Source organism: Podarcis muralis, chromosome 13 (assembly GCF_964188315.1).
Source record: "Podarcis muralis chromosome 13, rPodMur119.hap1.1, whole genome shotgun sequence".
In the NCBI taxonomy this organism is placed as follows: Eukaryota; Metazoa; Chordata; class Lepidosauria; order Squamata; family Lacertidae; genus Podarcis; species Podarcis muralis.
The window spans coordinates 7,153,087-7,169,248 of NC_135667.1; the positions used below are offsets into that span (position 1 = coordinate 7,153,087).

Consider the following 16,162-nt stretch of genomic DNA (forward strand, 5'->3'; position numbering starts at 1 on the left):
GTTGTCATTGCTTCTGATTAGGTAACTTTTTGGGGGTGGGGGAAGATGGCCCTTTTGCATTTAGGTTGACTGGGTTGGAATGTCCCAGGTGGAAGGGGCTACACTCTGGCTTTAAATCAAGTTTAGTAACCATTAGATCAACCCTAGTCGCTCCAGAGATTTTGGACTAAAACTCCCATCTACCATGGTTAGCACACTCACGCTGGCCAAGGTGAATGGGAGATGGGGTCCAGAAAGTTGGAGGGCGCTGGGTTGGGGAAGACCACATTAGTTGCTGTAGGAGACCAGGATTTATCTGAAAAGCACACAGAATATTAAATGAGCCTCAGTGTCATGACTTTGGTTTTTCTTCTTTAAAAGTCAGTTATTATGACCTACCTGAATGGATGGTTGTGCAGATAGAGGATAAAATTTTGTATCGTCTTTTGCAAATGAAGAAGTGTGCTGCAAATGATTAGCTGTTGCAGAAACTTCCGTGATGCATCTGGCAGGGTTCTGTGTGTGATGAGAGATGACTTGGGTGGTGTACACGTTTGGTGCTGTATGGATGTGCTGTTTCAGTGAGATGTTGACAAGTTAGTAGCTAAATATCTTACTGTGAATCGCATGTGAGCTTCCTCTGAAGATATCTGATGAAGGTTGGGTGTGTAAAAAACTCAACTGGAGTCTTAAGTTCCAGACTGGTGGCACGGGTGGTTTTTGACTTGGGATAATTGAGTCAATTTTGATCAAGCTGACATCTGTGGATTCAGCTGGATTGTACTAAAACCTAGTGAGATTAATTAGATTTCAGTAAGAGGCACAAAAGAAGTGGTGCAAAATTATTAAGTAATGGGCATGCAGTGATTTGGAGGTGTTGTTGTGTTAGGACTTGGAGGACCTGGGCTTATTGGGGGGCATGAAGGAGAAGTTGTCCTTGGACAGGTCACAAGAGCTGGGATAGGTAGGGTAGTTTGGATTTCTTGAGTCAGGTTGCTGAGTGAGGGTTGGGGTGAGTTTAGGAAATGCAGGGTTGGGTTAAAGGCTAATCCTCGCTGGGAAAGTGACAGACGAATGCTGGGTTTAACTCACGGAACTGAGAATGGATTGAATGGTTGGTTACTGGATGTCTTGAGAAACTGGTGTAACTCTGGTTGTATCCTTTATGGCTTAGCATATGGACGATGCTTCTTGATGGACTTTGGGATAGGGTGTTTTTTTTAAAAAAAGAGAGATGGTGATTAGTATGTTTGGGTCATGGACCAGCCTTGGGTGCCGCCAAAGTTCTGGGCAGTGTGAGATTATCTGATATCTCCCTTTTTTCATTTCAGGCCCTGATGCTCGAAAACCTCCAGAAGCACTCAACCCCTCACACCACCTTCCAACCCAATTCCCAGGTGAGAGATGGCCTGTGTGGTTGTGCTACATTGAACTGGCTGCAGGGAGCATCCCTTTCCCTTTGTCTCTCTGCAGTTGGCCCTGAAAGTCCCATGATAATTGTGTGTGCCCAGTTCCATTTCTGCCCCCACAGCTGCAGCGTGAACTTAGGGGCTCCTCAGCTTTACTTCCCTGGAGTTTGTGCCTTCTCATTCTAACTTGCTAGATCCACCATAACTGCCTATGGTTGGGGTCGATACTCTTTCCCTCCTTGTAAGGCCCAGTTTCTCTATTGTGTCCTGTCAGATTGGCGAGGAGATGAGTCAAAACAGCTTCATCAAACAGTACCTGGAGAAGCAGCAGGAGTTGCTGAGGCAACGTCTAGAACGGGAAGCACGGGAAGCTGCGGATTCAGAGAGTGAGTATAATGAGCCCCGTTCTCTCTCTCTCTTCTGATTCTCCACCCCAGTAAGACTTGGGAGGCAGGCTGCCTTTCAGAACCAAAGAATTAAGGCACATTCTTGTGTTGCTGTTGTTGGCTTTTAATTCTGTAACCAAAGAGCCGGAACGGAGCCCACACCTCTGGCTAACGGGAACTCTTAAGTCTAATTGGTAGCCAGCATATCTTTTGCCTGCTGCGGATGTTTGGAATGAAACCAAAATGGATGTCTTGGAACGGTTTGTGTTCTGAGCAGTCGTATTGCCCACCCTGGAGCTCCTGTGGCATTCGGAAGCTTGTGCCGCTTTTGAAAATACAGTGGTACCTCGGGTTAAGTTCTTAATTCGTTCCGGAGGTCCGTACTTAACCTGAAACTGTTCTTAACCTGAAGCACCACTTTAGCTAATGGGGCCTCCCACTGCTGCTGCTGCGCCGCCGGAGCACGATTTCCGTTCTCATCCTGAAGCAAAGTTCTTAACCTGAAGCACTATTTCTGGGTTAGTGGATTGTGTAACCTGAAGCGTATGTAACCCAAGGTACCACTGTACTGATTTTGTTCATTCCTAGTTAGTGGCACTTTCCACAATATTTGTATTACACAAGAGTCTGTGGTCATTTTAGGTGGAAAAGAAAAATGGTACAAATGTTTCATTCGGTTCCATGAAAAAATGGAGGCTCTGACAATTCGAGACATACAAAGAGAAGTCTCTGAGGTTGCAGACAGCTTCCTTCTTTTCTTTCCTCCTCCTCCTTTATATATTTATTTATACCCTGCCTTTTTACCTGACGGGACTCAAGGCAGCTTAAAGGTGAAAACAAGAACCACTAAAATCATAGAAAAGGCAATTGTTAAAATACAGTGGTACTTCGGGTTACAGACGCTTCAGGTTACAGACTCCACTAACCCAGAAATACTACCTCGGGTTAAGAACTTTGCTTCAGGATGAGAACAGAAATCGCGCGGCGGTGGCAGTGGGAGGCCCCATTAGCTAAAGTGGTGCTTCAGTTTAAGAACAGTTTCAGGTTAAGAACGGACCTCCAGAATGAATTAGGTTCTTAACCCGAGGTACCACTGTAAAATTAAACACTGATAGAATTAAAGCTATACAGTGGTAGCTGTGGATGCGAACGGGATCCGTTCCGGTGCCCTGTTCGCATCCTGAAGCGAATGCAATCCACGTCTGTGCGGGTTGCGATTTGCCGCTTCCGCGCATGCGCATGATGTCATTTTGAGCGCAAACGGCAAAACCCGGACGTGATGTGCTCCTTTACTTCTGGGTCGCCACGGAGCGCAACCCGAAAAGGCTTAACCTGAAGCGACTTCAACCCGAGGTATGACTGTATAATCTAAAAAATCTGTTCAAAACATACCAATGATTGCAATGAAAACAGCATGATACAAGCAGTAAATTCCCAAAAGCCTGTTGGAAGGAGAAAGTCTTCACCTGCCAGCAGGACAGCAAGGAAGAAAACTGTCTAACATCTCTAGGGAGGGGGATCCAAAGTCTGGGAACCACCACTGAGAAGGCCCTCTCCTGCTTCCCCACCAAGCATGCCTGTGAAAGTAGGGTGCTTCCTCCCTCCCTCCCTTTCTCTCTTCCTTCAGTTTATATGCCACCCTTCCCTCCCAAAGGAGCACATCAGTAATAAAAACATTTGAAAACACATTTTAAAAATAGTTGAAAACATTACGTCAGCCAGTGACTGTCAGGAACAGTGTTTTTCAGTCATCAAACGCCTAGGCTGTTCTCAAGTTCCTCCTGAAAGTTAATAATAATGGATCCAGGTGCAACTCACCTGGGAGGGATTGTAGGGGCCAAAGTACAGTGGTACCTCGGGTTACATACGCTTCAGGTTACATACGCTTCAGGTTACAGACTCCGCTAACCCAGAAATATTACCTCAGGTTAAGAACTTTGCTTCAGGATGAGAACAGAAATCGTGCTCTGGCGGGGCAGCGGCAGCGGGAGGCCCCATTAGCTAAAGTGGTCTTCAGGTTAAGAACAGTTTCAGGTTAAGAACGGACCTCCAGAACGAGTTAAGTACTTAACCCGAGGTATCACTGTAGTTCACTGTAGTTGATATTAAGGAAGGCACTCTTTTAGTTACTGACAAGTCTGCAATTCTAACCCCCAAAGAGTGACCAAAAAATTCAGAAAAAATGTGTTAAGTTCCAGATTAAGGAATTTGATAAGAACACTGAAAGATTGAGAAATATTTTGCCTGCGGAAAGAAAAATAGATAAGAGGATTGAAATGATGGGCAAAAAGGTGGAGGAAAGGATGCTGTCATTTTTGTCTGCTGACTGCGCTGTTTTTAAATCCTTATGGGTGTCTCTATCGAAAGGCAGGTTATAAATTCCGTATAGAAAACAAGTAAATATGTAACTTGGAACACAAACTTTGATGACCTGGCACGTTAAATGGGTCCTTGTGAGAAAGCCCCTAGTAAAAAAGCAAAGGGAATGTTAAAATGAAGTTGATGAGTTGGAAAACGTTTTGAGGAGAAACAACTTGATCTTGTGGAGTGTTTCTGATGAAACAGAGGGCAAACAGCTGGTCCTCTCCAGTAAATTAGGGGTTCGTATTCTGCACATTTACTGATGGACAAGATAGCATGGAAGTTTTACATCAGGTATCAGAATACTGTTGACTGACGATGACAGTTATTAATAAAGCTTTCAAGATAACGATACAAAACCATTAAGTAGTTTATGTTACTTAAAATCGGAGGTTGTGATTAACAAAGGTCATGTTTAAGTCTTCCTTCCTCAGGGATGCTGCAAGAAGAAACACGTTGAAATTTGTGGTTGTGCGACAGGATAGGCATCAATAATTGGCGTGTTTCTCCCTCTAAATGAATTGCTTCTTCATGCCCCATTAGGGTAGGCAGTGTATGTTTGTTCTTGAGAAGAAGGTCAGTTATTTATTGACCGCTTTAAGAAATTTGGAAATAACATTGAGGGACAGTTTATTTATTTATTTTAAAAAAAACAACCTTTGTTGCTATAAAAACACAACCATCTTGAGAAGCTTAGGTGGGCATCCTATCTTGTTGAGCAGTGCAAAGAGCCCTTTTTGGCTGATGAGGTCAAAGGCCCTTGTCAGGTCTATGAAGGCAATATAGAAAGGCGCCTCTTCTCTCGGCAAGACTCCTGCAGCTGGAACAGTGAGAAAATCACATTGGCTGCTGACCTCTGAGCTCTAAAGTTGTATTGTGACACGGGATAGACTCTGTCAGTGAATGACTGTAATCTGTTGAGAACCACACAGGCAAAGGTTTTCCCCACAATACTCCACAGGGAGATCAAAATATATCAATGCAGTTTATAGTAATACCTGTATACAGTGCTTTTTTTTCTTTAAAAAAATGTTTAGGGGTACTCTCGTTTTGACTCAAGAAAATCACCATTTTATAGTTCAAATCGGGGGAAATAAATACAGTAAATGGACAAAAGTACAAAGATTCACAAAATGTTTAGGGGTGTGCATACCCCTGCATCTCCTCAGAAAAAAGCACTGCCCATATATATATATATATATATATATATATATATATATATATATATATATATATATATATATAAATTAAAACCTGAGACCATCAGCTAACTGTTATAAAAGGATGTATTATTAATTGCCCGCATAAGCCTGGCAAAATAGCCAACTTTTCTTCTCTCTCTCTCTCTCTATATATTTATTTAATTTTCCAAACTTTGAAACTTACAAACCATCGTCAAACAACCAAAACAAAAAGAGAATTCCATAAATTCCCATGGACCTCCCTTTGTGGGTCCTTGTGTTAACCTTTTTCCTCCTGCATCTTCTCTATTAATACAATTCTATTAAATCTCCATTGCAACCGTAGTCCAACATTAACTACAAGCATCATTCCGACCCGACTACTAATTTTATTTGTTTACAATGATTTTTAAGATAAATTATATATTTTCCCCATTTCTTACTAAAATGTTGGTCTTCCTGATTCCTAATTTTTCTGGTCATTTTTGCCGTTTCAGCATAGCCCATCAATTTAATCTGCCATTCTAAAATAGCCAAGTTTTCAGCAGTCATTTATAGGTTGAAACAGAAGGCACCTGCTGAATCCCTGTTGGCAAAGCATTCCTCAGGACTGGGCCAATGACACTAAAGGCTCTTTTTCATGTTGATGTCACGTGAGCCTCACCAACTCTGGGGCAACCTAGGTTTGCCCATAACCCAGATTTTAGAATTAGGGGGATGAGTGCAGCAAACCTTGCCTTCACACACTCCCTCCCTCCTTTCTCCTCCTCCAAAATAGCCATGGGGAAATCAGAGCCTTCTGCTTCCATTTCAGACATTACATCGGAACCCTAAACCATGTTTTATCTTAACCATGGTTTGTTGACATAAGTCACTTTCTTAAATGCCGGGTTGTATCTAACTAGGTTCTACTCATGGTAGACCTACTGGAATTAGTGGACCTACATTAGCCATCTCCACGAATGTCAACTTCCTACATGGCTGACTTTGGATGCATTTGCAGTTTCAACAAACCACGGTCAAGATCAACTTCGGCTTATCAGGTTTGGGTGACACAGCAAGGTGTGGTTGGTCTACAATGGAAGTGATGCTTCCAAACTCCTCCCTGCAGCTTTGATTGATCGATTGATTGATTGATTGAATTTATATACAGTGGTACCTCGGGTTAAGTACTTAATTCATTCCAGAGGTCCGTACTTAACCTGAAACTGTTCTTAACCTGAAGCACCACTTAGCTAATGGGGCCTCCCGCTGCTGCCGCGCCGCCGGAGCACAATTTCTGTTCTCATCCTGAAGCAAAGTACTTAACCTGAAGCACTACTGGGTTAGCAGAGTCTGTAACCTGAAGCGCATGTAACCTGAAGCATATGTAACCCGAGGTACCACTGTACCGCCCTATACCCAGAGGTCTCATACTTGGGGGAGGGGAACACGTGGACCCGAGATTCCCCGTTTTTCATTCTGATAATGCTGAACTGCTATTTAGCATCACATCTGAATCGACCCTGCAACTCCAGGTCAGTGGTGGGGGAATTTGGGCCCAGGTGCTAAACATGGCTTGCCGTCCCTCTGCATTTGGCCCTGAGAAGCCATGTTCCTTGCTGACCTTGCTTCTCACTCTGAGCATCTTTGCCTTCCTGGAATGTGTCCTTGAGCTCTGATAATGCCTCTCACTTGTTTGGGTGGAGGATAGAGAGGTATGTGTGTGAAAGCTAAACTCCTGTGCAAAGGAAAATTTTTACACTCCTTGCTGCTCCAGCTTTTTGTCTCTGGTATGCTAATAATAATAATAATAATAATAATAATAATAATAATAATAATTTATTATTTGTACCCCGCCCATCTGGCTGGGTTTCCCCAGCCACTCTGGGCGGCTTCCATAGAAACCAAAAAACACTAAAATATCATACATTAAAAACTTCCCTGAACAGGGCTGCCTTAAGATGTCTTCTGAATGTCAGGTAGTTGTTTATCATTTTGACATCTGACGGGAGGGCGTTCCACAGGGCGGGCGCCACTACCGAGAAGGCCCTCTGCCTGGTTCCCTGTAACTGCTTCTTGCAATGAGGGAACCGCCAGAAGGCCCTCGGCGCTGGACCTCAGCGTCCGGGCAGAACGATGTTGTCCTCAAAAGGTTGCTTAGAAGGGAATGGGACCACCCCTGCTCTAGACAATTCTGCTTTAAAACCAGATGTAACCGTGTAAAAGGTCTGATGGAATCATTTTAAGCCAGATTTTCATAGCTCTGAAATACAGACATCTTAGGAGACTGTCAGATCCAGACATGATGCAGCAAGATTGCATTAGTTAATTACGGAAATGGATGGACTATGACAAATGGTATTTGGAAAACATGAACCGTTTGGAGCTGTTTACAATATTCTGATGCCATTATTGAGAGTCTGGGTTGTTACGGGCATGATAGATTTTACAGTACTTGTTCTGTAGGGTCGGATGCAATTTTGAAAAGTCTTAAGTAAAGAAAAAGAGGGAAAAGATGTACACTATGTTCCGTGTTGTTTTCCTTGTTATAGCACAGCTATGCAACTGCAGGGTTAATGTGCTTTTACCTCACCTCTCAATTGCTAAGAAACATACTCATGCAGTTGATTCCAGAGTGTGGGTTTGAGTGTCTAGCTCAGGGGTATGCAAACTAAGGCCCGGCGGCCGGATCCGGCCCAATCGCCTTCTAAATCCGGCTCGCAGACGGTCCAGGAATCAGCGTGTTTTTACATGAGTAGAATGTGTTCTTTTATTTAAAATGCATCTCTGGGTGATTTATGGGGCATAGGAATTCGTTCATTCCCCCACCCCAATATATATATATATATATTCCGGCCCCCCACAAGGTCTGAGGGACAGTGGACCGGCCCCCTGCTGAAAAAGTTTGCTGACCCCTGGTCTAGCTTTTTAAAAGGTGCGTGCTCTTGACCCGCTCAGAACGTGGCTCCCGTGTACCTGGCTTCCAGAGAAAAAGAGGGCAGGAGGAGGTGCCCCAGACAGACAGGCATTTGCAAACCTCTTGGCGCTCATCCAGTTTCTCTGTTGGGAAGATGTGTTTGCACAGGCTTCTGCTGCAGAGGGATTTGGGTGACCAGGGGGACGAGGCGGTGGTGTTGCTCCCTCCAAACAGCTGGGCAACATTCCACACCTTGAGGCTTAAGGCGATGCCCTGTTAGATGCCCTGCTAGCACATCCGTTTCCTTCCATGCCCGCTGATCGCCAAGGTTGATCAAAGCTTTTGTTCAGAATGTGGATGATCAGTAACTATTGTTCCACTAGATGTACATAGATCAGAGGCGAGCCAGTGTAAGAGTGTTTACACACCTGCACACCCACCAGGGAGAAGAGCAACTTCTGGCTATGCCTCCAGCAAGATAAGAGATCAGCCACATTTGCTCTCACTTCAGCCAAAATGGAGAGGCATGGCAGAGGGGAATGTTTGCTCCTAGCTGTTTGTTTGTGTGTTTGTGTACACATACACATACACACTACTTGCTTGCTTGAGTATTCTGAGAGGCTTCTGGTAGTACTCATGTTGACAGTAATCAGGAAGAAGACCCATGTCTTGGGGGGGGGGGGCAGACTTATCTGCTTACCATGCAGAAGGTTCAGTCCCCAGTGAAATCTCTAGGTAGGGCTAGTCCGTGTACTATTATAATTATTTCTTCTACTGTTATTGGTAGTGTATCATCACCATTGTTCAATTTATTGCCCACCCTTCATCAGCAGATCTCTGGGCAGGTTACAACAACTTAAAACTCAGCCATCACAACCAATTAGAATTCAATTTTTAAAACAGATAAAACCAGTGACAGTCACAGGAATAGGGTAGGTCATACTGAGATTGATGGACCAATGTTCTGAGATGTTACCAAGCAGCCTCCTCTGCTCCTAGGGTCAAAAATGAAGGTACTGGGGTGGGGTTGGAGCCCTTTTATATATATTGGGGGCGAATAGATTGGCAGCTGATCTGTTTGCTTTGTGAAGATGTAATTGAGCCGGATAAATGAAAGAAAGTCCTTCCTCACGCAGTGGAACTATGGAACTCCCCCCCCCCCCCCACAGGAGGTGGTGATGGCCTGAAGGGAAGAGGAAATCACAGCATGCCTCCAGCATGGCCATCCACTCGAATGGCTTTAGAAGAGGAGTGGACAAATTCACGAAGAACAAGATGGCTACTAGCCATTATGACTGTGCTTTGACTCCATGGTCAGGGAGAGCAATGCTTCTGAGTACCATTTGCTGGAAACCAGAGGAGGAGAGAGGGATCATGAGTTTGAATCCTGCTGGCAGGTTTCCAAAATGCCTCCAGTTGGCCACTGCGAGAACACAATGCTGGACCTTGTGCCTCTCCCAGCTGCCACCTGAGCTTCCCTTGGGGTGGCCTACCTTGTGTGAGAAGCCATTTAGGCCTGACCAGCTGACGGTTCTCCCCTTCCTTTGCTAGGCAAAAGCTGCATTGTGTCACGGGAGAGGGAAGAATCTGATGAAGAAGGGCCCAGAAGACCGGAGCAGCACCCGACCCGGGTCAGGCAGGTAAGTGGCCGTGATACGGGTTGAGGGGGTCAGCGTGGGGAGGTGCGTGCGAGGCATTTGCCCCAGGAGGGGCTGGTGCAGAGCAGCTGGAGGCATAATAATAATAATAATAATAATAATAATAATAATAATAATAAATTTTATTTATATCCTGCCCTCCCCAGCCGAAGCCGGGCTCAGGGCGGCTAACAACAATCAAATAATCCAACATTATAAAAACATCTCATTCTAAAAATTAATTAAAATCAAATTGATGGCATGCCATGATTTCCTCTTCCCTTCAGGCCAGAGCTGTAAAGACCCCGGGAGCCGCCCATGCCCCAAGCAGCGAAGAGCGAGAGACGCCTCTCAGGAGTCGGAGGGCAGCCCAGAGGGCTCCTGTGAAAGAGGAGGAAGAAGAGGAGGACGAGGACGACGAAGAGGACGACGACGAGGATGACGACGACGAGGAGGAAGAAGAAGCTGCCGCGTTGCCAGCCAAACAGACGCCGAAGGGGCAGGCTGAGCCCGGCGCCCCAGCTCCCCTGGAGAAGGGCGCATGCCAGCCTTCCCTGCCCGTTGCCCCACAGGCCCAGCCAAAAGAGGCCACGGCCCAAACCCCGGACGCCCCAGTTTGCGGAGCAGCCGTGCCACTTCTCCCACCCTCAAAGGGCCTAGCAGAGGCTGAACCCGCAGGCCCAGAGTGCGGGGAAGAGCAGCCAGCAACTGTGACGCAGGAGGGGCCCCAGGAGGAAAAGAGGGGCCTTGAGATGCCAGGGCCTCCAGAAGAGGCAGAGCCTGCCGAGGCCACAGCCCAGCTACCCGAAGCCTTAAAGGCGGAGGTGGCCAAAGAAGCAGGGCCTTGCCCGGAGGAGAGAGGGCCGACTGCCCCCTGCGAGGCACAAGGGGAGCAGGGGGTGGGCCTGCGGGGGTGGGGGGGCCCTGCAGCCCCTCTGCAGCCCCAGCAGGTGGTGGCAGAGGAGATCCAGAGAGAAGAGGATCAGAAGGAAGCAGCCGAGGCCCTGAAGACTCTGGAGGAAGAGACAGCAGCTGCCGCCGCCGCCCTGGTCCAGGACTCCCCTTCCCCTCCGCAGCTGACGGAAGCACAACACGCCCAGCAGGATGAGGGGGGCGAGGAGCCCCCTCCCCCTCTCTTGACCAAGGAGGCCCCCGGGCCCAGCCCTGCAGAAGACGAAGAGGCCCCCCCTCAGCTCTCTCAGCCATCTCCCCCCGCTCAGGAAGTCCCAGCCGCCAGCCCCGGCCCCCCGGAGGAACGGCCCGGCCACCCGCCATCTCCCCTGCAGCGCCCGCGGGAAAGGCCCGCCGGCTCCAGCTCCTCCCGGTCTTCCTCCTCCGCGTCCAGCTCCTCCAGGTCCCGCTCTCGCGGCAGCTCGCAGCCTCGCTCCCGCGCCAGGAGGCCCCGCTCCGGCTCCTCCGAGTCGCCCGCCAGGAAGCGGCGGGCCTCAGGGTCCCCGTCCCGCTCTGGCTCCGAGCGGCACAGCAGCTCCTGCTCCAGGTCTCGCTCCAGGTCGCGGTCCCGGTCGCCTTCCAGCAGCGGCAGCAGCAGAAAGGTGAGTGCCCGGTTTCTTCCTGTGTCACTTGAAGGCGGCGGCAAAAAAGCTGCGCTTCCCACACTGGATTATTGTTTCTGTTCAGGACCACAGATTCAGTCCTGGTTAGATAGGCCCATTGTGCAATTTTTCCAGAGAGTCAGAGGGGTTTCTTGAACACCTGCCGCCCCCCTTCCTCTGCCTAGTACTTTCCCCTTTTCCTGTAGGATTTGTGTCTTACTTTATTACCACTTCAACCTGTTGAGGGCACCTTTCCCAGCAGGAAGGATTTGAATCCAGCTCTCCTCCACCTCAGCCCAGCCTTTTTATCCATGGGGGACCACCAGGGTTTTCATGTGTGGTTCCCCGCCCCCTTCTCGTTGTTGTTTTAATTAGGGAAATGAGAAACAATACACTTGGTGGGTGTTTCAAAGCACCTTGTAATCAGCCAGCCCCTTGGTCATCAATGGTGTGTATAAGTGCCCTTTCTCTGTTATGGCGGCTTCCCCTAGGCCAGTGGCCCCAGGTGTGGTTGGACTACAATTCCCATCCTCCCCCCCCCAAGGTCTGCCTTATGGGAGTTGTAGTTCAACAACATCTGGGCACCCCGAGTTGAAGAACGCTGCTCACTTACCAGGCTACAAGCAGCGTTCCCATACTTGAGATTATCTGCTGTCTTCTGCTGCTGCTTAGCAGCCTTTGGGCTTCAAAGAGTAGGTGAAGTTTCGAGAGCAGCAGGGCAGTGTTTTTCTCCCCTGGAAACGTGCTCAATTCTGGTCCTTCCCTGACTTCTGGGCAACAAATGTGCTCCGACGGGGTGAAACAGGCCCATGGCTAGCAGCTCAGCATTTGATCTCTGTGTCTAGATGCTGCCCCCTGCTTAAATCACCAGAGCCTTGTTTGAAGCTGCTGTGAGACTGGGCATTCGGGGAGTGTCTGGCTCAAAGCAAGATGCTGCTTAAGAACAAACAGGCATTCCTAGCTCAGGGCAAGCTAATCCATGGGAGATCATGGGCGGAGCTTGGCCAGCTAGAAACTGCCAAGCTTCAGGCGCCTAACACTTGCCTCTGGCCAAATTTTTCAGTCCCTGGTGTAAGGCAGAGCTTGCCTTGAAGAACTTAAAAATATGCATTGTAAGTCTTGCATGAAAACGGAATTTGCACCAGGCGTTTGAAACCCAGGGTGTGTGTGGAAGAGGGGTTTCTTTTTCTTCAAAAAAGAAAAGCAACAATCCTCAGTGCATTATTTGTTTTCTTGTCCATATTTAAGGATTCATAACTTTAGATGCTGGGCTATTCTGTCCACACAACCATTCTCAGTAGCTGTTAGCTATAAAGCATATTCAAGGGCGCTGAGAGCTATGAGCCTCTTGTGAGCACTGCCGTATTGATAGCCATTTTATTCGGAGCGATAAAAAACTTGCTTTGAAAATCATTTGTGCTAGTAAAAAAAAGTAACCCCACCTTGCTGGCAAGCAGCTTTAAAAATCAAATAAAATACATGTGCCAATGGCAAACATCTTAAGAGGTGTTCCCTCTTTAATGGGATAGCCAGGGCTTTTCTGAAATTATACCGGCTGTGACACATTGGTGAATCATCATCTAAAGGCAAAGAAGGCATGTTCCCCCAAACTATTATTCTTTCTCAGGTTGCGGATTTAATCAATTAATTGACTGGCTCAGTTTACTTTCCTTTAATCCAGTCACAAGCTTCCTTCGTGATTGCGCCTTCCCCAGCTTGTGAGCAGCAGGGGAGGTGGATGTGTCTGTGGATTATTTCTCATTTCAATGCAGCCTTCCTCAGGTGGGCAGGCTGGAGCTGGCCATCTAAAAAAACCAAACCACCTGTTTTTCTGCTTTCAGTCCCGTAGCCCTGAAGCCTCAAGGGACGGTAGCAGCTACCCCCACACCAAAGAGACCTCCCCGACAGGGGAGAGCCCCCCACGCCACAGCCCCCAGACCCAGCAAGATGGGTCATCAAGCCCAAGGGAAAAGCGAAGAAACACCCTTCCCCTGCCTTCGGAGCCCCAGAGACACCCCAGCCATGGCCAGGAGCAGGAACAGCAGGAAGAGGAGGAGGAGATGGAGATGACAGTTCCAGAGCGAGTACGGAATGGGGGAGAGGAGGGGTTGCAGGGCGGGGTGTGCATCGTTTTTGGAGGAGGGGGGCGCATACAGGGCGGGGGAGGTCTTGAGACCCTCACCGTGTGGCCTCTTCCTGCTAAACTAAGCCTTTCCCCACAGGGCAGCCCAGAGCCCCCCACTCCAGTGGAGGCCAGTGGCCTTGACACCGGGGTCCCTGCCTCGGAGCCACACCGCCCGTCCGAACAGCGGCACAGCGAAAAGTAAGTATCCGAGGCTGAGCGACCCGGGCAGTGGAGGGCGGAGGCTGAGCAGGCCCCACATGCACCGCTGGGGAATGGGGCGCGTAGAGAAGGGAGCCTCCAGGGGCGGCAGCGGGTCCAGGAGTTCAGGTTTGGCTTGAGGCCACGACGCAGCAATGCCACACAACGCAACATGTGACACAGGGCTTTGTTTGGCCCACCTTTGAGCCCCAGAACACGTGGGTGGTCAGAGGCATGCGCAGAGCAGGCTGTGGGAGGGTTCCTGGGGGAAGAGGTGATTTCATAGAATCATAGAGTTGGCCATTTGGCTCAACCCCCTGCAATGCAGGAATTTCCAGACAAATGTACTTGTTTAGAAATTCAGGACTGATAGACTACATATTTCTAGCTGAACTTGGTTATTTCCCTAGCAGTAGTTGTTAAGTTCAGCATGATCAGGGGGTCTCTGTCTATTATTATTTTTTAAAAGATATTTATTCAAATTTTACAAAATAAAAAACGTAGGTATACAAACTAGAAAAAATTATAACAACAATTAACAAACTAAAATTATAACAACAGTTAACGAACTAAGAAAAAACACACTTAGAAAAGAGAATAAAAAAGAATACAAAATGCAAAAAGAAAAACAGGCAATTGAAAAAGAAATTTAAAAAGAAAAAATATCAATTTTTCAATATCTTTGGACTCATTTACTTTTTCAATATCTTTGGACTTGTTTCCTTGACCTCCTCTCACCTCCCCTTTTTGTATTCCCATTCACAAAGACATTTCAGCAAATCCTTACCCTCTTTCAACCATCTTTACTCTATATCTTAACCTATTATAACTATATATTTTCATTCATTATCAATCCATATTTGCATATTCTTGTTAATCTTAATACCAATACCACATATTTTCAATCCAACATCATTTTAACATTCATTAATTTTACAGTATTTCTGCAAATAGTCTTTAAATGATCAGGGGGTCTCTGTCTAAACCAGCCCCTGTGCGCTCAAAAGGGACATGTACCTTGCTCAGTGCTGTCAGAGGGGAGCCTCTCAGTCCTGCACGAAACGCCATCAGGGAATTAACCTGGGACCTTCTAAAGACCGCTCAGTTCTTCTCTGCCCTTCCTCATGCACCTCACTTCTGCACATACAAAGATACTTGATTTCTGGTAGAGAGATTATGCTGTTACAGGTTTTATGATGATTCAAAAGTTTTGATTTTGTTAAAGTGGTCTGTATGGTCCAATGCTGAGGGGTGGATGGAAACAGCTGGCACGCCTTGTTAGTGTCCAGGTGTCATGGCTTCTGGATCTTGGTGGTGCAGATCAACCATGGTCAGGTAGATGCTTCTGGTATCAGCAGAGCTGCTCCACATCACCCTGGGCTGCTTGACCCCCCCCCAACACTTCAGTTGGGCTAGGCCGGTAGTGTACACATGTACAGCGTTTAAGCAGTTCATTCTGTGCTAGGTGCTGTGCTATATCTAAAGGCTCTCCAACCTCCAAAAAAGCAGCTGCAGTCTCTGCAGCAACATGCTCCAACAAAATCTCACTTCTGCTTGGGACTGGACCTGTCCACTAGGCCAGACTGATGGTGATAGAGTTGCTTTTCAAGGGATGGCGAGGAGGAGAACCTCCTTTGACTGATATTGCACCATTGGGGTGGTGCCAGTTAATGTCTCACTGGAACAAACACAGGAAACGAATTAACTTGGGGTGCAACTGGTTTGTAGGGCTCAGGTGTTCCAAAAGCCAGTGCTGCCGCCCAGTTTTGTTACCTGATAGTGGCCAGGATGGGGAGCCGGGGAGTCCCCCTGATGTTACTGGACTAGGTCACAGTAAGGAGAGCTGGCTGGACCAGGTCATTGGCTCATCTCTTCACCACCCTGTTCTTACAGTGGCCAACCAGATACCCCTAAGAAGCCCTGGAACCTCCTATCATTATCCCTGAATAGTGGCCGTTGCTGACAGGGCACAATTCCCTGTTCCTGCTGTAGTGGGCAGCTCACGACCCACTGCTGTGCTGCAGACAGGGCAGTGGAAGCTGTTCCTGTTGAACTCGTGCCTGTTGACGCCGCTGTCAAAGGCACAGACTCTCTCCCAGGAGGTGGCCCTAGATGCCCAGGACCCAGACCTGGCCGGGCTGCATCCTTGACAGCCAAGAAATGTGGAAGGCTTTGCCCATTCCCCAAATGTTGCCATTCCTCCCTTCGTCAAGAGAGCAGCCCGCATCCCAAAAAAGTCTCTGCAGACTGGTGGTGTTCCCCCCTTTCTTTTCTGGGGGTGACGTGGAAGTGGGGTGTTGTGCAGGGATTGGGGGAAGAAGCTGCGATGCCGAGGCCAAAGCGTGGGTCGGGCGTGTGTGTGTCAAGGGGCGCGCGCCTTGCTTTGCTGCTTGCGCTCCCCTGCAGCCTCCCATCGCCTCTCCTCCGGTCTCCT

General features: G+C 47.8%; 1 protein-coding gene across 2 annotated transcripts in view; it reads left to right on the plus strand.

Moving 5' to 3' along the window:
• ACIN1 (apoptotic chromatin condensation inducer 1) overlaps window positions 1–16,162 on the plus strand; it is a 37,373-nt gene that overhangs the window by 5,375 nt on the left and 15,836 nt on the right. For both annotated transcript variants that reach the window (XM_077916904.1, XM_028703276.2), the window contains exons 2-7: window positions 1,311–1,376; window positions 1,663–1,774; window positions 9,767–9,855; window positions 10,140–11,405; window positions 13,247–13,489; window positions 13,628–13,728. In XM_077916904.1, coding sequence (XP_077773030.1) covers window positions 1,311–1,376; window positions 1,663–1,774; window positions 9,767–9,855; window positions 10,140–11,405; window positions 13,247–13,489; window positions 13,628–13,728 — 1,877 coding nt within the window. The remainder of the gene's footprint in view (window positions 1–1,310; window positions 1,377–1,662; window positions 1,775–9,766; window positions 9,856–10,139; window positions 11,406–13,246; window positions 13,490–13,627; window positions 13,729–16,162) is intronic.